The sequence below is a fragment of the Penicillium riverlandense genome, assembly GCF_028828495.1.
Source record: "Penicillium riverlandense strain IBT 135883 chromosome Unknown utg000001l_segment0_segment0, whole genome shotgun sequence".
In the NCBI taxonomy this organism is placed as follows: domain Eukaryota; kingdom Fungi; phylum Ascomycota; class Eurotiomycetes; order Eurotiales; family Aspergillaceae; genus Penicillium; species Penicillium riverlandense.
The window spans coordinates 4,471,724-4,492,411 of NW_026643194.1; the positions used below are offsets into that span (position 1 = coordinate 4,471,724).

The 20,688-nt window shown below is 53.4% G+C and overlaps 9 protein-coding genes across 9 annotated transcripts; 7 read left to right on the forward strand and 2 right to left on the reverse strand.

Annotated features, from left to right (window-relative positions):
* Window positions 1-392: 392 nt before the first annotated feature.
* Window positions 393-1,212, forward strand: N7474_001803 (HAD family hydrolase; the record flags this gene model as incomplete). The annotated part of the gene is made up of 2 exons (XM_057193218.1): window positions 393-401; window positions 457-1,212. The coding sequence occupies 2 exons, from the start codon at window positions 393-395 to the stop codon at window positions 1,210-1,212; spliced, it is 765 nt and encodes a 254-aa protein (XP_057058171.1).
* A 486-nt stretch (window positions 1,213-1,698) lies between these two features.
* Window positions 1,699-2,998, forward strand: N7474_001804 (MutT/nudix family protein; the record flags this gene model as incomplete). Its single annotated transcript, XM_057193219.1, has 4 exons — window positions 1,699-1,749; window positions 1,859-1,951; window positions 2,439-2,679; window positions 2,760-2,998. The coding sequence occupies 4 exons, from the start codon at window positions 1,699-1,701 to the stop codon at window positions 2,996-2,998; spliced, it is 624 nt and encodes a 207-aa protein (XP_057058172.1).
* A 123-nt stretch (window positions 2,999-3,121) lies between these two features.
* Window positions 3,122-4,086, reverse strand: N7474_001805 (putative NUDIX family hydrolase; the record flags this gene model as incomplete). Its single annotated transcript, XM_057193220.1, has 2 exons — window positions 3,122-3,634; window positions 3,700-4,086. The coding sequence occupies 2 exons, from the start codon at window positions 4,084-4,086 to the stop codon at window positions 3,122-3,124; spliced, it is 900 nt and encodes a 299-aa protein (XP_057058173.1).
* Window positions 4,087-7,366: 3,280 nt separating this feature from the next.
* Window positions 7,367-9,594, forward strand: N7474_001806 (uncharacterized protein; the record flags this gene model as incomplete). The annotated part of the gene is made up of 2 exons (XM_057193221.1): window positions 7,367-9,370; window positions 9,424-9,594. 2 exons carry the CDS (start codon window positions 7,367-7,369, stop codon window positions 9,592-9,594), a joined length of 2,175 nt encoding a protein of 724 aa, XP_057058174.1.
* Window positions 9,595-10,371: 777 nt separating this feature from the next.
* Window positions 10,372-12,037, reverse strand: N7474_001807 (serine/threonine-protein kinase; the record flags this gene model as incomplete). Its single annotated transcript, XM_057193222.1, has 2 exons — window positions 10,372-10,569; window positions 10,649-12,037. The coding sequence occupies 2 exons, from the start codon at window positions 12,035-12,037 to the stop codon at window positions 10,372-10,374; spliced, it is 1,587 nt and encodes a 528-aa protein (XP_057058175.1).
* Window positions 12,038-12,774: 737 nt separating this feature from the next.
* Window positions 12,775-14,163, forward strand: N7474_001808 (dolichyl-phosphate beta-glucosyltransferase; the record flags this gene model as incomplete). The annotated part of the gene is made up of 3 exons (XM_057193223.1): window positions 12,775-12,885; window positions 12,964-13,752; window positions 13,822-14,163. 3 exons carry the CDS (start codon window positions 12,775-12,777, stop codon window positions 14,161-14,163), a joined length of 1,242 nt encoding a protein of 413 aa, XP_057058176.1.
* A 1,564-nt stretch (window positions 14,164-15,727) lies between these two features.
* Window positions 15,728-16,573, forward strand: N7474_001809 (uncharacterized protein; the record flags this gene model as incomplete). Its single annotated transcript, XM_057193224.1, has 1 exon — window positions 15,728-16,573. The coding sequence occupies one exon, from the start codon at window positions 15,728-15,730 to the stop codon at window positions 16,571-16,573; it is 846 nt and encodes a 281-aa protein (XP_057058177.1).
* Window positions 16,574-17,593: 1,020 nt separating this feature from the next.
* Window positions 17,594-18,889, forward strand: N7474_001810 (uncharacterized protein; the record flags this gene model as incomplete). Its single annotated transcript, XM_057193225.1, has 1 exon — window positions 17,594-18,889. The coding sequence occupies one exon, from the start codon at window positions 17,594-17,596 to the stop codon at window positions 18,887-18,889; it is 1,296 nt and encodes a 431-aa protein (XP_057058178.1).
* A 907-nt stretch (window positions 18,890-19,796) lies between these two features.
* N7474_001811 (putative cell wall protein) lies at window positions 19,797-20,474 on the forward strand (the record flags this gene model as incomplete). The annotated part of the gene is made up of 2 exons (XM_057193226.1): window positions 19,797-19,877; window positions 19,926-20,474. 2 exons carry the CDS (start codon window positions 19,797-19,799, stop codon window positions 20,472-20,474), a joined length of 630 nt encoding a protein of 209 aa, XP_057058179.1.
* Window positions 20,475-20,688: the final 214 nt, after the last annotated feature.

Here is a 20,688-nt window from a genome sequence, read left to right on the forward strand (position 1 = left end):
GGGCACCTTCCCCGTTTGGTGGAACTCTAACCCAAACAAGGAAAGCGCAGCTGACTACACCGTGTCTGCACGGGCCACCCTTGATTGGTCTGCCGGTGGCTGAAGTACCGGGTACTTCTCTTTGGGTGGGCATTTGTATGCCAGCCGGTGTAACAGTACCTCTCGGCCCCGACGTCAGTCGATGATCTCAGCCGCCATAATGCCAGTCGCGCAAGAACCGGGCCTGCCCGCTCCCTTACTCGGACCCTCCCTTACTCGGACCCAGTAATCTACTTAAGGCAGGCACGCACTCACTCAGTCATCCCTTCTACCCTTCCTGTTCCTCAATTGCTACCCTCCCCTCCTTCACGCTCCCCCTGCCCTTCCAATTCTCGTACACAACCACCAACACCATGCCTAAGGTGCGTTCGGCAATGCTGTCACTCATTGACCCCACCAACTAACCCAACCCTGCAGATCACGGAAATCTTCTTCGACTGCGACAACACCCTCGTGTTGTCGGAGGAGCTGGCCTTCGAAGCCTGCGCCGACCTGGCCAATGAGATCCTCGAGAAGCACAACATTCCCGATCGCTACACGGGCGAGCAGCTGATCAAGGACTTTGTCGGCCAGAACTTCCGCGGCATGATGGTCTCGCTGCAGGCCAAATACCACTTTGAGATGGGCAAGGACGAGCTGGAGTTCTACGTCACCAAGGAAGAGGACCAGGTCATCGCCAAGCTGGAGGCCCGGGCCCAACCCTGCGTCGGCGCTACCGAGGTCCTCGAGAAACTCTTCGCCGACAAGACATACGGTCTCGCCGTGGTGTCGTCGTCTGCGCTGCGTCGCGTGCGCGCATCTATCAAGAAGGTCCACCAGGACCAGTACTTTGAAGAGGACAAAGTCTTCAGCGCGGCTAGCTCGCTCCCCAAGCCGACTTCCAAGCCCGACCCGGCCATCTACCTGCACGCCCTTGAGTATGTCAAGAAGACTCCCGGCGAGACCGTCGCCGTCGAGGACAGCAAGTCCGGCGCCTTGTCGGCTATCCGCGCCGGCATTCCCGTCATCGGGTATGTGGGCAGCTACAAGGGCGAAGACATGCAAAAGGAGATGGCCAGCCGTCTGACTGACCTGGGAGTCAAGACCATCATGACCCACTGGTCCCAGTTTGAGAAGTGCATGGCCGATATCGAGAATTCCCCGGCCAGTCCCAGCCGGCAAACGTCCCTCTAAGTGTTCCCCCTTTCCTCTTGAATTTCTTTACACACACATGATGTCATGACAGCGAGCGAATGGTTGTTTCGGATTCCTTTGCGCGTACGAATTCTATCTTACTTTCTGTGGAAGGGATCTCTTCCAGTTCTCGCGAATTGGGGGATTTCTTGTCCTCTCGCCCCGGACTCTGTCTGCTGCGGCTCTTTTTCTTTTCGTTCGGCATGGAGCTGTATGCATTACTATGTAGTATCTTTGGCTTTTCCGTATAGACAGGCCCTTTAACGAGGCTGGCTTGCAGAGATAGTACAATAAACTGAGATTTCTCAATCCGTGTCGGTCTGTAAAGTATAGATCTTGAGCGATAAGATAAGGGCTAGCCCCCGTCATTCTGGCCCCCTCTCTTTCCTCCGCCTCGGACCTCTTTCTTGACTAGTTGTTTGACTACCTACTACTCTGATTGCAACATACACGGTTCTCCTTGAGTAACTACATTCCTTGATTAATATGGCACACCCCAGCGAGGCCAAGTCCAAGATCCTGGCGCGGGGACCGTTGGTATGTCCGCCTGTTATGATGCACACTTCCCCTCCTGTCTTCACTATCCAAAGTAGTATATGTGTCACAACACAAGTTGTTCCGTCACTGACATAGATCCCAAAATCAGGAAAACAGTGAAGCAAAATGGGCTCGGCTCGTCAAGACCACCTACTGTGATCCTTTAGGCGTAGAGCGAACTTGGGAGTCAGCCGAACGCCAGGTAAGAAGAAATCCGGGTTCATCTATTTCTGCCTCACTTTTCTTTCGAACTATTCGCTTTTGCGGGTTTTTTTTTCCTACCCTCTTTCGGTGTTTTGCAGATCTGTGATGTGATATGCCCTGCCCCATTTAGACCCGTGCAGGATTGATTGATCTTGTCTTTTCGGGGTAATACTACTTTCCAACTATAGCTGCCCAAGTGCCCAAAGCTGTCTACCTGATACACAGCTAGCCGCTGACAACGAATGCCGTTGGGCCAACTCGCCCGAGAGAGAGCATAAGCTTACAAGCGGGGCTTCTACAATTCTCGTGTTGGCCCAGCAATAATCCATCATCATCATATAAAGTTTGGAGTCTCAATTGGCTGCCCGAAAGGACAAGACCCATCTCTCTGCCCACAGCACAGCCCCCGAAGCAACCAATCTCATGATGGAGTTCTCTAATCAGCTCCCATGACTGAGACTAACTAACTCGCCTCGTCTCACCAGACCCGCCCGGCGGACTGTGCCATTGATGGCGTCGGAATTGTCACAATCCTCAACAAACCCACTGGCGCCGAGCTCCTCCTGCAGAAACAATACCGGCCCCCCATCGACAAGATCGTCATCGAAGTCCCCGCTGGTCTGATCGACGCGGGCGAGACGCCTGAGGAATGTGCCGTGCGCGAGCTGAAAGAGGAGACGGGTTATGTTGGTGAGGCGGAGCAGGTTAGTCCGATTATGTACAATGGTGCGTTAGGTCTACGTCCCCCGTGGGTAACTACATCATGCTTGCTGACTCTGAGCGATTTCTTTTTCTTGCATTGTTAGATCCCGGTTTCTGTACCACGAACTTGAATATGGTCCATGTCCGGGTGGATATGTCTCTGGCCGAGAACCAGGATCCGAAGCCCGAGCTCGAGGATAATGAGTTTATTGAGTGTTTCAGCGTTCCGTTGGCTACTTTGTTCGAGGAGTTGAAGAGGCTGGAGAAGGAGGGCTATGCTATTGACGCGCGGGTGGGTACGCTGGCGGAGGGAATAGAGCTGGCGAAGAAGTTGAAGATGTGAAATTTTGATCGGACAGGTGCGATATCCGCTATGACTAGCAAGCAGAAAAGAATTCTGTGGATTTCAATAAGAAATATCAAGTAAACATGATGATACTACATACATTCCCCTATCTTCTTGCGTCTAAATCTTCCCATCCTGCTTCAATCCCATGTAAAGCGCCCAAGCCGCCAGGGTCTTCCCATCTCTCAAACCCGCCTTCCACAGATCCTCCAAGGACACAACCTTCAGCGTGATCTTCTCGCCATGCTGTCTCAGCCCCGTCAACTTCCCCTGCAACCCCTCAATCTCCGCGCGCGGCATCCGCTTCTGGCACAGAAACAAAGGAATAAACTCGTCGCTACCTCCGGGGGAAGGATACACAGCTCGCTGGAGCGTCTCGCCATTATCAGGCTCTGGGACGCCCTGCAGCGCTAGAGAGGTCATATCGATGAGTTCGCTCTGCGTGACAGATAGCCCCGTCTCTTCTTGGATTTCTTTCGCTGCGCCGCCCGCAAATGTCCCGCTGTCGTCTAGCATCCCTGCTGGGATCTCAGGGAATGCGAGTGAGCCTGCGGGGATGCGAGGTTGGATTGTCAGAATGACGCGCTTGCCGGCCTCTTGCGAGGTGGGGATATCATCTGGTTGGAGGATGAGCTGGAAGGTTGTGTGAGTCCCATACATACACCGACAGAGATAAATTGATGAAAAGAGAGACATACTAGCATGCCCACACTCCCCCCTCGCAGAAACACACTTCCCGGCAGAGACTCGCCGTGACTATTCGACACGTCCGCCTTGAGTTTCACGAATCCTAACCGGCCGCCGCCAAACCGGTCAATTGACTGGATATCGATCTGCCGGAGGACAAATGGATCATGGTGGAACTCGTGTGTTGGGTGGTGCTGTCGAGCTAATGAGCGCTGCAGCGTCTCGATCCATATTTTGAACGCGGGAAACGACAGAAGGTCCTCTTGCGAGAGATCGGGCGTGCTCTTGATTGGGATCTGAGCCCCGGGAACTGTGAAGGTTGACATCACCGCTCGGTCTAGTCGCGTCGCTGGTCGGAAGCTGAAATGCTGCGCTGCTAGACGAAGTCGGGGGATCATGGATTGAGACTGGGATATGCTGGTTGCTCAAAGCCTTTGAATACTTCCGAGTGGTTTCTGTATCTTCTGGACTATAGCTGGATTGGCGTTGCGCGTTGAAAGGGTGTTGTTTTGGCGTCGCGATAGAGATGACGTCGATCGCGACCGTCATTTCTGATCTATATCCTTCACCACCAATATTTACTATGGTACTTTTCTTGTTGATATCCCTTCATTACCATCCATTTCTATCACGTATATACCTTTTAAAATCTCTCCTTCTTTCTCTACCTTTTCTTTCTGGCAGATCTATCTCATAAACTTACTAGTCAGTCCAACTACTTACTAGCCTAGTCAACGGCCATTCTGGGAATCAGAAATCACCAGGGTCAACTTATTTCCCCGACGTTGCCGCTTCAATATCATCTCCTATCATAGAATTTTCATTACCGCGATAACCATGGTCAACTGGCAGCTGCTCTCTCCGCCGGTCACGCCCTCACCTTCTCCCAGGTGATAAACTAGCCCGCTCGGCCCTATTGAGGGGAGGGGCAGACTTCCAGAAAGGGTCTAGCATATTCCCGAAATATAGCACGTAACTAGTGGCATTGTAGATGCGTTCACCTGCCTTAGAGCAAGTCCAACGCCAATCACATTCCCTGGAAAGGGCATGGACTACGAGACAGATTCAACTAGTCATGACGTCCCGCCAACTAATCCTGTTGTGGGGAACGGGAAACAGAAATGCAGGGCCAAATTTTTCTCGGTGGCTTCTCGCGTGCTCTAGAACAACGCGAAGCCCCCTCCCTACTTGACACCCGGGTGAACATGCAAGCTAGTGACGGGATCACCCCCACCTCAACAACGCTCGGTCGGCGTCATCAGAGATAGTCTGGTGCACTACTGTACGTGAAATAAATTACTCATGTGGAACTTTTAAATGGTTGGAGACAGTGGTGATTACAGAGTGTATGGTCTGTGTTGTCTTTTTTGTCTGCGTGAAGCGAATTAAGTATCGTACCTTTGGACCCAAGAGACTTTTCTCCGCAATCCAGGAATCTCCCTTGCTCGTGGAAGCAAGGATACGAATCCTCTGTCGATCGCAACTGCGAGGTACTACTCACCTACTACGCAAAAGCAAAGACCTTCATTATCGAAGGGTTGCCTTAAATTCAGGATGCGAACCGGGCCCGCAAGCAATGGTGAGACAAATGCAACACAATCGATCTCCGATGCCCCTGCAGGCAGACTTTACCTCGTGCGTCACAATTTAATCATTGCACCAGGGTATTATCAATCTAAAAAGACAATCCCACAAATAATAATATGCAGGTCAGAGAGACGTAATACTAAGGAGCTCTATAAGTTAGGCAACAGCCCCAAACACAGTATAATCCTCCGAAGCCATGATCAACCATGCACTGACCGAATAGCACCCGGACTTCCCGATTCAACGTATTACGGCGCGGAGGTATTTCCCCAAACCTGCACGATTGATTCCGCACCATCGCGATTGGCTGGGCCGGGTGACTGGCGCTCAAGATTGCCACGTGAAGTATAGAGGGCAATGCTATAGACCTCTTCAGGGTGTGATGTTGGTGGGACTACACGAAACAGCTCAGCGTTGGCGCCCACATCAGCCACGGCTGCATTGAAGGGGTTTGACAAATGCCATCACGCTGCGCATAGTAAATAATACACTCAAATTTCTCCCCATGGTTGGTTGCCTAGGTTGAAGTTGGTGTGGAGCAGATGCCCGGGTGGATCGAAAAGATACAACTAAAAAGTTCGAGACCGTTGTTTATTCCAGGGCTGGCTGCTGTCATGGCCAAATTCGTATTTCCGAGATGATCATATCAGTAACTTTGTCACGTTGTATAGACAGATCTGCAGACTGCCAAATGTGACATGGACATGGAGATTGCAGGACTCCAATCATTTACCCGCGGACGACTCTGTATCTTATTATCTGCATGTTGGATGCCGTGTTTGGGTCCTAGACGAGCCATGTGTTCACCCATCACCTGCAGTTTATTGGCAGCATTAGCCCCATCTATGCCTCGTGATGGCACTGCCTCGAGCACAATGAGGTGCGTAGGGAGCAATAGGCACACGCTGAGGTGTTTGACCCCAGATGGAAGGGGGCGGGCTCACTGGACTATCCTATCAGATCGAAACTCTGTTCGCCATCGGCGTGATGCTCCAGTGAAAGCCACTGATCTAATTTTTCCAAGGCGAGTTCCACGGCACTGCAGAGATCGTCAAACAATTGATCCAAGGGATAGATCGGAAGAGAAAGAGGGGCGATCCTGTCGGCCCACCCAGGTACTTGGGAAGTCTCAAAGGATTGGGGCTTGTTTTTCCATTGGCTTCAGCCACAGCTTAGGGTCGGTAGCCTGGATGGGGTTGAAAGAGCGGTCACGGCCGGAAAACAAGCAGGCGCATATAGCCGCGCAAGGTTCAGCAAGGGAGAGCCCCCCCCCAAAATCAAGACCACTTCCCGAACACCAAAGATGCAAAAGTGACGAAGTGATTGAGACATGGGGCGGTAGTATTGAAAAGTGTTGGCAGCGCTTACGCTGCTCTGCAACTGAACACGAGGCCCTGTGGATAGGCGCGAAACAACCATGGGCATGCGTGACAAGTCTGAGCTATCCGCTGGGGGCTGAAGTGTCATTGTGCAGGCAGCCAACAATAGCATTCCGTGGCATCCACGACGAGCGTGTCCAAGTGTTGGGAGTAGACAAACGAGTCAAGATTCGATGGGGTTGTAGTCGCGAATATTTCGAACTGACAACTACGGGTGGACGGTGCACTCAAAAAGGCAACCAGCCCCTGGCACATCACACGGACGCCCATTCCACAGGGCCTTTTAGCTCGGTGGACCGTTGCCTCGTCCCTGTTTAAAAGCGCCCCCTCTTCCCTAGTAGTCGTTTCCCCAACTGCAATAATCAGGGACGCCGAATTTCTATACTTCAAGACAAAGAAAACTGTGTGTTCACCCCCGGACGTTCCCGCCATTTCTCACACTCTTCCTTTCTCCCTCCCCCCCCAACCACCAACGGCCTGTCAGCTTATACAGTAGTCTAGATGGCATCATGTTTGAAATAGAGGATGGGTGATAATCCTCCATATTTCCGGACGGAGACAAGGCCAGCTCGGCGCGCCTTCCGCAAACACGGCGTCGCCGGAGACTCCAGCGTCCTCCGGACGCCTGAAACATTTCGTGGCGAAGTTTCGCCCAGGCAAGTTCTATCTCTCCGCCTGCTTTTTTCTCACCTAATCATTTTCCAGGAGATCGATGGGACTATTACTATCGGAAGGACTCGCCCCAAAATCTTCTATGGCCAACCGGGCTTGTCATTCGGCCAGTCCCCCGCTCTCCAGTGGCCGGGCAAATTCCACTAGTGTCCTGATGGACGATTGTACTCTGGATACGATCAGTAGTCGAAGCGCACGAGCCGTTAAGGGCTCACCACGCGCATATGCAGCGTTAACCGCGCAATTTCGCCGCCAGGGCAGCTTTCGAGCTTCACCGAGGCGGCGGAGGCTTTCTGCAAGTTCTCCTCGGCAATTAAGCTCCTACATTGTGTCTTCTGGCGCGAAGGGGTGGAGTTCCGAGAAGGACGTGACCTCTGGGATCCTTACTGAGATGGACGTAGCGCAAGATGCATGCGATGACCCTTCGCAGCCGCCGCAACCGACTCACCCACCTGCTGCTCTCGAAAATGGGAATTCACAGGATGGAAGTGCACTTTCGGGAAATACCGAGCAGGCTACCCAAAAGGGCCAAGATGCAGTTGATAGTGAGACCAACACGCCCTTTGAAATGTTTCGACAGCCGGAAATCAATCCAATCACGGAGGACCAATTGATCGGTGAAGTTCGGCAGATCTATACCGGGCTGGTTGCGGTGGAAAAGAAGTGCATTGAGCTCGACAAACAAGTATTAGAATCCATGACCGTTCTGACATCCCAACAATGGCAAGCGATGATCGCCGTCCATCGAAGTTTGCTGTATGAGCACCACGACTTCTTTCTTGCCTCCCAGCACCCATCGGCGAGTCCAGTCGTGAAGCGATTAGCGGAGAAATATGCCATGCCCGCTCGAATGTGGCGCTACGGCATCCACTCCTTCCTCGAACTCTTGCGCCACAAGCTCCAGGACTCCCTGGAGTACATGCTCTCGTTCATCTATATCGCCTATTCGATGATGACGCTGTTGCTAGAGACCGTGCCTACCTACAAGGAGAATTGGATCGAATGCCTCGGTGATCTGGCACGGTATCGCATGGCCGTTGAAGATACTGACATGCGCGATCGCGAGGTCTGGGCTAGTGTATCGCGATACTGGTACAGCAAGGACTCTGACAGAAACCCCGAGGTTGGCCGGATTCAGCATCACCTCGCAGTACTCGCACGTCCAGACATGCTCATGCAGCTGTTTTACTACACCAAGGCCATGGTCAGCGTCCAACCATTTCCTTATGCCAAGGATAGCGCCCTTCTGCTCTTCAATCCATTACTGAATGAACAAGCATCTCAGAAACGCACGATGATTACAGCATTCGTTGCAGCACATGGAGCTCTTTTCACTGGTCGACCAACTGAGCAATTCGTCGCCCTAGGAAATGAGTTTTTGTCATTACTTCGCAAGGATATTGGACGTCTGGGCCAACAGGGCCAACAAGGTGTCTATATTACTTCCTGTAATCTAGCCGCAATATTTCAATATGGCGATTCCGAAGTGGCCATTGCAAAAGCGTTCTCTCAACAACAACACGCTAGTCTTACAGAGGCTTATACCTCTGCACAAGAGCAATGGAGATCTAGCACAACAGCTTCTAGCCCTCCAACAATTGACTCTCCCACGACCATGGGAGCCTCTCTCACATCACACACCCTCTCCATTATTATCAGCCAAATCGGGGATCCAAACATGTACCCGAGTATCCACATTTCCCTGGCTTTTCTCTGGTGCTTATCACTTCACCCCTCCGCGATGCGACGCTATGAACAACTGATCCCGTGGACGGGGATCTCCACTTTCCTAAACTCTCTGATCCGCCCCGACATCGACATTTCAAAGATCGAAAGCGGATCATTCCCCCATCTCGACGATGGAGTCACCCACCAACTCGCCGAAGACTATCAGATCCGCGGTCAAGTATGGAGCCGACTATACTACCCAAAGGGATTCTTCGAAGATGCCCCCGATGAGGACGAGAGGCCAACCATTGAGGAACCGTCTGCAGTTATTCCAAGGAAACACCGGTGTCTCTGGCTAGGTGTCCGGCTTGCAACGGTTCGTTCTTGACTTTAAAGAAAGAGGAACACTTGGCTAATTGACGATAATAGTTCGGCCGCTGGCTCTCGTACGATTCTACTACCCCGCGCTTCACAGCAACTCCCCTGGCTCTAGTATCCGCACCGATCGCGGAATCTTGTGGCAGTCTCACCAGCACACCACAAGACTCGACCACCACCGAGAAATCACCACCCGATGATGTTGAGATGCACGGAGTCTGAGGGATGGTCATTCCACTATGAGCTTTTGCCCGTTTGGAGAATAGCATGTGATTGAATTTGCATGCGGATGATTTCTCATCATGGGAGCGCTTCAGGAGCTACAACGTAGTTTGTGGTGGACCTTTCCCTTTCTCTTGTGTATCTCTCCATGAATTCAGACCTGATACAGCATCCCACTAAGTACAGACGGGATCTCTAGATGGAGAATCCTCTTTATTCTCAATAAACAATCCTATACATGGACCATCCCGTAATGCAGAGGACGCCGAAGGAACTTCCCTGGATCCCTGGATCAAGAGGCCACATCTAGTGGAGTGTTTTATCCCCGTTATTTGGAGTCCAGGTTGCATCCATTAGGCCACCAGGGATATAGCTTTTTAAGGCCCACCCGCTTCGGAAAGCAATGGATCTCTTCTTTCCCTCGTACCTGGATGGTTTCCTAGCATTAATGTTCCGACGGACAGTAATTGGTCATATTGAGGGGTGGGATTTATCTGTATTGCAAGCACTGAGAGAGAAGATGGAGTAGAAGGAAGAGCTGAAGTGAGTGTCGGTAATTTATGCTCTTGGATTGGATTCATATTTATTTCACCCAGCCTAGCAATTCTCACCTGGCCTGATCCCAAACACATTTGTAGAAGCTGAGATTCGACCGGGAATTATACTACTAGAGTACTATTCAGTGCCCGCAACTCAATAGTAACTCGCTCATAAACACCACAGTATGCATTCATCATGCGACAAAAATGCTATAACCATCTAACCCTTGCCAGCCCCTCACTGGGAGCCACGGATAAAGGCCGGATCTTGAATACTCCCACCCGCAGCATTCAGGCCGGCAACAGGCTGACGAAAGCTGAAGCCAACAAAGTGGCCCTGCTGGGTCTGCGAGAGAATGGGATCATCGTTCCACGAGTCCTGCGCGGGCTCGTCGATGAAAACAGATGCGAAATTGTCTGTGTCAATGGCACTGGCCTGTGTATCGTGTTAGCTTGCAAATCTCGAGTCTTGAATATGTTATTGTACAGGGATAGGACATGGGTTGTGTGCGTACCACGTTCGGCTTGAAGGTCGGTTCGTATTTCCGCTGCAGCAGCTTTCTCCAGTCAATTGCATGGAAGAACGGATGAGCTTTTATTTCTGGCGCGCCGTTGGCCCCGAGCCGGTTGGCTGGGTTGCGACTGAGAAGTTTCGTGAGTAGATCCTTGGCCACGGGTGGGACGACGTCCGAGCCGGGGAAAGAGAGTGGCTCCATTAGGATCTTGCGGTACATCTCGTTGATGTTTTCGTCGTAGAAGGGTGGTAGGCCAGTGAGCATTTCGTATAGAAGCACGCCGAGCGTCCACCAGTCCACTGTCTTGTTGTACCCTTTTCCGAGAAGGAGTTCTGGTGCGAGATACTCCGGTGTGCCGCAGAATGTATTCGTACTGTCTTCGTCTTTCATTTCGAGCTTGCAGAGCCCGAAATCGCATAGTGCGATGTGGCCTTGATAGTCCAACAGGATGTTCTCGGGTTTGAGATCGCGGTAAATCACGTTGAAGCCGTGAAGGCATTCGAGGGCGCAGAGGAGCTCGGCGGTGTAGAAGCGCGCGCGGTTGATGTCGAAGCGGCCTTCCTGCGAGAGATGGTGGAACAGCTCTCCGCCGTTCACAAAGGCCAGCACAAAGTATAGTTTCTCGGGAGATTGGAAGGTGAACTTGAGCGGCACAATGAACGGGTTGTTGATCTGCGCCAGCACAGACCGTTCGGCGAGGGTGTGGATGACTTCGCGTTGGGAGATGATCTTGGCTTTGCGGATGGTCTTGAGCGCGTAGATGCGGTTGGTATCTATCTTGCGCACTTGCATGACTTTGCCGAAGCTGCCCTTCCCGATCACCTTGAGCAGATCGAAGTCGTCGATGCTCAGCTTGCCGGGTTGGTTCTCCACGTACTCGACGCCGAGCTGGAGCTTGCCTGTTCCATGTTGCATATCGACCCACTCCACTCCACTGTATCCAGTGCTCCGCGACCCATTATTATTCCCCGTGTCAAATCGCGGTTGGAGGCGAAGGACCCCGAGACAGATATCCTGTGTTCGTCCCGTTCCTCGAGACGCGCTTGGGTTCCGGATGAACACGTGCACGGTGAGCTCGGCGGCGCGGGAGACGTCGAATTTATACTGCGTGTTGGAGCCGGCCCAGAGTGGGTTCTCGCAAGTTCCATCGACGGAGTTGATGAATACTTGGACCTTTTCGAAATCCACCAGAGCGTACGGCATGTATCTGGCAAACTCGCGGTCCCGGAGTGAGGGCGTTCCCTGGCTGCCATGAGCTAATAAGCGGCGAGTCCGATCGAGGAGAGAGGGATTGCGGTATTGTTCGGGTAGTGAGAGTCCCCGGGCTTCGTAGAGGGTGATGACGAGGATGCCCGGTTTGAGAGCTGCTGGAGCTGGGGCCCCGGACATGGCTGTGGTGGTCGCTGTGGAGAGCACGCGAGTCTTCCCCGGGGAGATGACACACTCCAGCCCTCAAGTGGATCACACCGGTATTTGCATGCGTTGAAATTGAGGGCGGGTGTCTGGCATTGGGGATCTTACGTGGCTGAGAGGCGCAGCGTGAGCAGGGAGATTGTCGAGGCGTGGGCAACTCTCGAGTTATGGCTCAGCCACCTTTCGGGGGGCGTTCATTCCACGACATGTTCGGGTGTCGAATCCGAGGTAAGTAATGCGAGTATCGAATTGAGGGTCCGTCGTCCGGTTTATCATTTATCGTTCTCGTTCTTTCGTGTTGCTCTCACTTATGTAGAGCTCCACTACGGTCTAGGTGAGTGCATGGTGAGTGTACCACTAGAAATATATATATTGGACACCCAGCGTATACCTGACCCAGCGTTTACCTGAAGACGAAACCGATCTCTCTACATAGGTAGTTATAAACGACAACTAATCAACCAACTAACTATTGGAAGCACACCCAACTATTGGTAGAATACCACCTAACCCGGCTCTCCACTCTGGAGTTGCATTGCCGTTAGGTACCGATAAGGCCAAGCTGGCGATTATCAACATCCCCCCTTCCCCAACTTTCCCCTCTCTGCTTTGCTCCTTCATTATTATTCATGGCGGTTCCTTAACCGTATCACTCTTTCCATTGGGCCACTCTTTATCTCTGGCCAGTCTCCATCATTTGGCCCACATCCACCATGGCGAGCTCATGGGCCGTCTGCCACCAATGCGCCCAGCTCGTGTCAGGAGTGCCAGCGCATATCCTACTAGCGGCGCTCTCAGCGACAGCTATAGGACTGTTTGTCCTGGTAAGCCCATTTCCCACCACTTCCCTTCGTATGTCTCTAACAGGTCGCTAACTGCTCTCTTGTTTGCCTGGAATACAGTTCTTTCTCTTTCTATCCTTCGTCGCTCCCGTTCCACGAAAACCCCTGCCAGAGGAGGAAAAGTACACGACCCTCGCGAAAGATGGAGCTGTCACCGAACCACAATCGCTACCATGCTGGGTCAAAGCTCTAGACGCCGAGAAACAGAAGCACCCGCAAGCCAACCCCATCGCGATGGAACCCGCCGAGCTGTTCGTGTCGGTGGTGGTCCCGGCTTACAACGAGGAAGATCGCCTGACGGGCATGCTCGAAGAGGCTGTAGATTACCTAGAACGCATGTACGGGAAGCTAGCCGGTGAAGGAGACAGCAGCGCGGGCGCTGTAGCAACGCGATCGATGCGAAAACGCAAGTCGAACGGACATGCCCCAAACGGTCACGCCACGGGCTCGGCGGCGGATCGGGGCTGGGAGATCTTGATTGTCTCCGACGGGTCTACGGATCATACGGAGGAGGTGGCCTTTGGGTTCGCGCGCGACCATCAATTATCACTGCATCCCAAGGGCTACGCGGGGCCGTGGACTCCCCAGGCGCGCGAGGGCGTCCCAATCCCTCCTGGAACCATTCGCATGGTCAATCTAACGCATAATCGGGGCAAGGGCGGCGCCGTCACGCATGGAATGCGGCATGTTCGGGGCCGGTACGTCGTGTTTGCCGATGCGGATGGGGCTAGCAAGTTCACCGATCTTGGGAAGCTCGTCACGGCTTGCCAGGAGATCGAGGATACAGAGGGCCGTGGCGTGGCTGTCGGATCGCGGGCGCACATGGTGGGCAGCGAGGCAGTGGTGAAGGTAAGACAAGAAAAGAGTCCGGACTGGGAAAAATCGAACTAGGAGGAGCTGACATCGGCTGAAATATAGCGTTCCAAGCTTCGCAATTTCCTCATGCATTCCTTCCATCTGATCCTGTGGCTTATGACGCCGCCTCGGACAGCCATGATCAAGGACACGCAGTGCGGGTTCAAGCTGTTCTCGCGGCCCGCGCTGCCATATATCGTGCCATATATGCACTCCGAAGGCTGGATCTTCGATGTGGAGATGCTGATGCTGGCCGAGTTTGCGCACATTCCGGTGGCCGAGGTGCCCGTAGGTTGGCGAGAGGTCAAGGGGAGCAAGTTGAATGTGCTGTGGGACAGCGTCGGCATGGCCTGGGGATTGGCCGTGCTGCGGGCAGCGTGGTCTCTTGGCGTCTACAAGACTTGAACGGCGGGCTCAATCGGTGGATGCAGTAGTTAGTGGTCCAGACTTGGTAGTGACAAGTGTAACTGTATTTGGAAGGGTATATCGTTTCCCAATAGGGGAGTGCCCCGAAGCGACAGTCAGGTTGTAGAACCCTTGATACATACCTACATCCGCATGACGATCCCAGGGGAGGCCGTACTTATTTCATCTTGATTAGCATCAACAACTGACGGACACGGAAGGGGTATTCTCCACAGGCTGCCGTTTCACCCGGCAGAAGGAATCCCTCGTTGAATTCTATCGATCCTTTCCGGTGTTTCCCCGTTGGGACAACTCGTTATGTTATTGCATATCGTCGTGCGGAGAGGTTAGCGCCCTATTATCACACATACGTGATATGCTCATCCAACCCCCGCCCCCCGGGGGCCGTGTTTCAACCTGGTCCAGACCAGAGCGAGGGGTTAACCACTCGATAAGTACAAAACACCACCGGCGAAGGATTCGAATACTAAGAATTAGATCGCCGTCAGAACAGGTCCGTTCCGGCCTTCGCGTCGCAACGGTGGAGTTGCAGGAAGCGGTCCCCTGGTGTTTTCGCCCCAATTTGGCCGGCCTCGACCCTCTGTCGAACCGTCGTCATGGGCGTTAGCTGTTGACAAGTGGATTATTAGGCGATGCTCCCATATTAATTGGGTAACAGACTAAATTACTACATCCTGTTTTCCTTAACTGTGTAGAGATGAATAGGACTCCACTGGAGTTATCCACGCTGCCACCCCAATCATACCACCACCCATGCCACTTTTATGCTGCATATCTATTTCCACGGCTGAAGCAAGCTGCGGCCCTAACAAGGGAGTGCGTAGATTACAACACCAAATGCCCGTGTGGGTAACGCAGCAGGTGGCAAGCAAGTGCCGATCTTCCAACCTCGTGGATGATAAAGGACACAAAGGATTGCCGGGCTATCCTCAATCAGACCGACATCTGCTATGTACGCAGGTAGTTTCACCCACCCCTGGTTCCCAGTGCACCCAATCAAGCATAGATATTCCACGCCCTCCACCTCAGGATTTGACTTGCATGATCAACAAATTTCTCCGGCAGGGTATTCGAGCCTTCAGTGCCCCAGTGGGGGCCGGTCTCTACTATGAGTCGCCGGTACTGGCTTCGTCGTCTGCGGCCCCAAATTGGTGCTTATCCAAATGTAATTTAGCGCAGAGGGAGGGACCGCTGCCATGTGGACGACGGAGTCGATGATGCAGAACAAGCGCCATGTGGGAGAAAGGAATGGTGGCCCATGTGTTCACGACGTTGACGGGCGTTGGCTGTCGATCCTCCTGGTTGAACATATATAGTAGCTCCTGAACGGTCGAATCCTTCGAGGGATTCGAATTGGAAAACCGTCCCCGCCCAGACTTTTGATATCTACTAGCTTTGTCTTCCTTTCTCTCTCATTCGTTTGATACCCAGCTCGCCATTGCGTTGTGGTAGATCACCCGGGTGCTTGCCATTGAGAGTCATATTGAGCCTCAGGATTATTGCCCTTTATTATTTTCTATTGCTGTGCTCAAGAACCACCAAAATGCCCGCGGAGAACCCGTCCTTCAAGTCTCATGGCTCGCGCTTCCTTCAACTGCCCATGGAGCTGCGGCTGAAGATCTACGAATACGCCCTCACTGTGCCCAATGAGTATATGGACCAGCCGTTGATGGTAGTCCATGATCGAGGCAATGTCTTCACCTCGCGCGGCCGATTCAGGGCCCTGAACATGTGTCCCAGCTGGGTGAACGAGGACGGCACCGCGCGTAACATGATGGCCGTCAACCGCCAGCTCCACGCCGAGACCGAGGACTACCTGTACTCGAAACACACGCTGTTCTTCCGCAACTCTGTCGACCTAGATAAGCTAGGCTCATTCCTCGACACGCTGAGCGACACCGCGCGCCGTTGCATCCGTAGCGTCGGCTTTGAGGTCTTCTTCTTCGTACATACCCAGATCGGAGTTCCCAAGCGCACCATCAAACAGTACGAGAAGGCCGGACAGATGCTCGCCTCGCGGCTGCCCAGTCTCAAAAATATTCTCTTCTACCTCGACCGGCGCTTCTACTACCCTTCCGCCTGCGTCGGCGGCGGCGAGCTCGCTGCCCGCGGCGTCCTCGACCTTGCCACTCGGTTCGGGCCCCTACGCAAGGAACTCAGCTTCTACCCGCTGCCGACCGGCCACCAGCATCTCGCCGATGAGATCCAGAACTTGCCGCTGTGGAGGGACGCCGCCCCCATCGTCCCTAACTACCCGCCCATCCCGGAGCCGCCGTCTGCGCTGGAGCCGAGAGATTACGGCTGCGTCGACAAGGTCCGCAAGGATGTCAGCAAGAGTGTCCGCAAGGATTCCCTCGTGTATCGACAGTTGTCGTCGCTGGTGTGGTGAATGTGGAGACGAATCTGAGGTTTAGGGTTTTGGCTTAATTATTTTTGACGCTTGACACATTGGCCTGGACCAGCCACGCACCCTGCAGAATGACGTCGGAGGTGATGACCCTCCCGGGGATCCCCGTATGATGATGAAACTGGGGAGATATTAGGGCATACATGGATATTTGATGGTGCATATTATATGCCCACGGACAGGCTAGGCCCTGGTGGGATCATTTGGCGCAGGGCTTCCGGCATTGGGCATTGGGGCAAAACGGCGTTTTGGATTATGCATGATTTGTTTACACGGGGTATTGGATATATATATGAGTACAAGACGATAGAGGGTTGACCGAGCTCTCACAACCAAATGGACTCCCGTGTATACTCCTCTCTACATGCTTCTGACGTCATTACCCGTGACCTGTCAATCACCTGTTTCTTCATCCGTCGCTTTCACAACTTTCGGTTTTCATCCTTGTCTTTCCTCTTATCTTCATCCCCTGGTGATAGTGATCTTAACATAGTAGTACCTTATCAGGTATTATTATGACCGCCTGCCTGGCTGGTACTGTGGAAAGCGCCCAGCCTCGGCTCGCCTTAACTTGACCAACTCAAAAATTGCACCTGAATTCCCACGCTTTCCCCGCGATTCATCACCATCATCATCATCATCATCTTCTTCGTCCAAATGTTGCCCTAATGCGGCCCTGCCTAACCTGTCCAACTCCATCATCCCGCCAGTTGCTGGTGACCGCGTGGCAGCTCACTCTTCCCGCAAATGCTGCTGACAGCTAACAACACGCGCCGTGATTGACCGCTTTGGTTCCTGCTGGATCGGACTCCACTGCCGGTCTCGACCTTCTCGTGTCTGCTGAGAGACACTCACCGTTGCTGCCCCCATTATTCTTTATATTTTTACTCTCTGCTATCTTCTGCCTCGGCAGGATCTACCGTCGCTACCGCGTGATCAGCTCGATAAATTTATTCTAATCGCACATCTCCCCACGGGCGGGCCGTTGTGCGACCCTTCAACATGAAATCCTCCGTGCGAACACTTCCCGAAGGCCATGGCAGTCTCTACAAGGAAGTACGCTTCTCTCCGACAGCGACACCAATACGCCGCGCGAGATCGGTAGCCAGCAGCAACCCCTCCACGAGCGCACAATTCTCAAATAACCCCCCCACCTATCCCGCCTTCGAAGCGTCCTACATGGACCAGTCGCGAGCTCTCCTCGAGAGCCAGCGTGCGAACTTCGAGGGAGAGAGGGCGCTCTTTGCGCAGGAAAGACAGCTGTGGGAGAAGGAGCGGAGGGTCCTGAGGTCGAGGATTGCTGAATTGGAGTCGTTGCTTAAGGGCCAAGGGGTTCCGGTGACTACATCGACCTCTCCTCGGCCGGTGTTTGGCACACCATATTATAATGGGACGACAGGAACACTAGAAGGCGGTCTGGCCCTCACGTCGGCGCAGGTGTGGGAAGGATCGAGCCCTGGCGGCCGACCAACCCGGGTGTTCTTAGAAGCAGAGGTCGCAGACCCAAGCCACCTGCCGCCGATCCTTGAAGGGACAAGTAACAATCCACCCTCCCTTGATGCGGCACTCTCTTCGCAGTTCCGTGCCAGTGATCTCTCTGGCTCGAACGCCGTCCCAGTGCCGATCGAAAAGCTTGACAGCAGGCTAGACGGGATTACGCTCAAGTCGACCGCGTTGCCACCTGGGGTCGTGGCGCGGGTGATCACTCCGCCGTCCCCATCGCCCCTTGAAACTACGTCTTCGCCTGCGACCGCCCTTTCCCCGGGTTCTGCAAGGTCGAGCATCGAGCATCGAAACAGTCTCAAATTGAAGCTCTCCGAGCTAGGTCCTCCCAATGAGAACTTGGTGAGGGACGCCGGCCACACTCCAATGGCAGTCATCGAGGGCGACCTCAGCCAGCGAACCACGCAAGAAGCTTCGCCTACTGAGAAGCCTGAAGAGGAGGAACTCTTAGAGGGCGAGGAGGACCCGCTTGCGCCCACGGTCACCAATGCCACGCAGCCTGTAGAGAATTCGGACTCTTATTTCCCCGATCTGCCTGACGACCCGGCCCTCAAAGGGCCGCTTGGTCTCACCAATGACGAAAAGGAGGATAGCAGCTTCCTCACCGAACTCGATCAAAAACTCCTGGATCAGGCGAGGCGGATTCTCTCCACTTCGTCAGGGTCGAGTGGTGACGCGAATGAAACTGATCCGGAAGACTTTGCCAGCCAGGGCGAGGCGGATCCGGAGATCAAGTTCAAGAACTCAACTAATTTTGGCACTGCCTTCGGACGATCGAGCTGCGGTGAAATCTAAAACAATTCATTTCTTCGGACCTAAGTGATCTATCGATCTTGGGCGCGTTTTCCTTTCTGCCTGATTCCCCTATGCGTCCGTCACGCGATAATGAGATACACTTTTTCTTTCTCAATACCCAATTGTTTTCTTGCTGTTTTGAATAATAGGGGGGATTTACCCCTGCAACTTCCTGTTGTCGTTGATATTGGAAAATGCCTTGCGTGTGATGTGTATGCAGTTGCAGTGGATCTAACCCAGCGCACCAATCCGATTGCGCCAGTCTCCTACCGTGGGGATCTTGGTGTCCGATAGTCCCGCGATCTCCCTTGCATCTTCCACCGCACTCCACGTGGAATTACTTTACTTCTCGCCCTAGTTTGCACCGCGCAGATCCGGGCCCTAAATCCAACAATGAACGCGTCCATGCTAATCCCCGTTGAGGCTCGTGCATAGGCTTCGGATCTTCGCCTACCTAGTCAAGCCTCTTTCTTCCCATGCACAACACAGGAGTACATACATCCCGAGATGATGCCTCTCACGCCGCCTGTCCTCCTGGTATCCTTGCCGATCCGCGAACCCTTGTGGCTGCTATATAGGAGAGCCACCAAGGACTAGCCTGTTGCCTTGCAGCATCCTGGATCCAGGCTAGGCCCTTGGATGGTCACGTATGGCTTCTTCTTGTGATACGTAGTTCGTCCGAAAGAAAAAAGTACATAAAGGCCCTCGAGTTCGGCCCCCTCCAACTCTTCTTTATCTTCATCACATTCAGCATTCCACCATCCACAGACAGTCACTCGTTCTTCTGTCCTTTGCCTTGATCTATTCTTGGAGCTCGCTCCCCATCAACGCTCTTTTACTCACGCACACTTTTGATTTATATCATTCATTCCATTCCTTTGCTCACCCGCCATTCCATTCCGATACCATGTCTCCTAACATGAACCGCTCGGCGCTCTTGTGCCTTCTTCTGGCCGTTGGCCCCGCCACTGTCCTGTCCGCTCCTCAGGTAAGAACCGAGCATCTCAGTGTATATACAACACGAACTAAATTCCAGACCCAGGGCTTGGCCATGCCTGGCTCTACCGGCTCTAGCGGCATCCTGCCCGGCCTGGGTGACACTGGCAACACCACCCCGACGACTGGCAACACCGAAGAAGACGCCGGCAGCGGCTTCAGCGTCGGCATCCCCGGCGGCCCAGGCGTGCACTTCGGCGCCGGCGTCCACAAGGTCCAGCATGGGCCCTGCGGCCCTGGCTACAGTGAGGCCAAGCACGCCGGCAGTGGCTTCCGCGTTGGAATCCCCGGCGGCCCGGGCGTTGCTTTCGGCGCCCACGCCGATGAGGCTCACCAGGCCGTCCCCTGCGCGGAGCCTTCGCCTGTGGTTGTTACTCCGCCCGTGGTTGTTACTCCCATCGTCATCCCCTCCACCACCCCCGCGCCGGTCTATGTCGCACCCCCCGCGCCTGTCCACTCCACCCCGTTGATCTCACACCCTGCGCCCTCTGCTAAGCCCTCCATGCCTGTGTACAACGCCGGGTCGTCGCTTGTGCCGGGCTCTGGGGTCCTAGCTGTCGCCCTTCCCATCATTCTGGGCCTGTTCTAAATAATACTGAACAGTTCAAATAAAACATAACATGGCGTGGTTGGCTCTCGTGGAGAGAAAGGACCTTTTCCTTTGTCTGATGCTTGATGCTTGATTGTTTGTGACGATATCATGTTGTTGTCTTGTCGACATATGATTTCTTTCTTGACTTGTCCCTTTTTTGTTAAAGGGTTGTGTTTGTTTGTGACTTCTCACTTCCCTTTTTCTTCTGTCT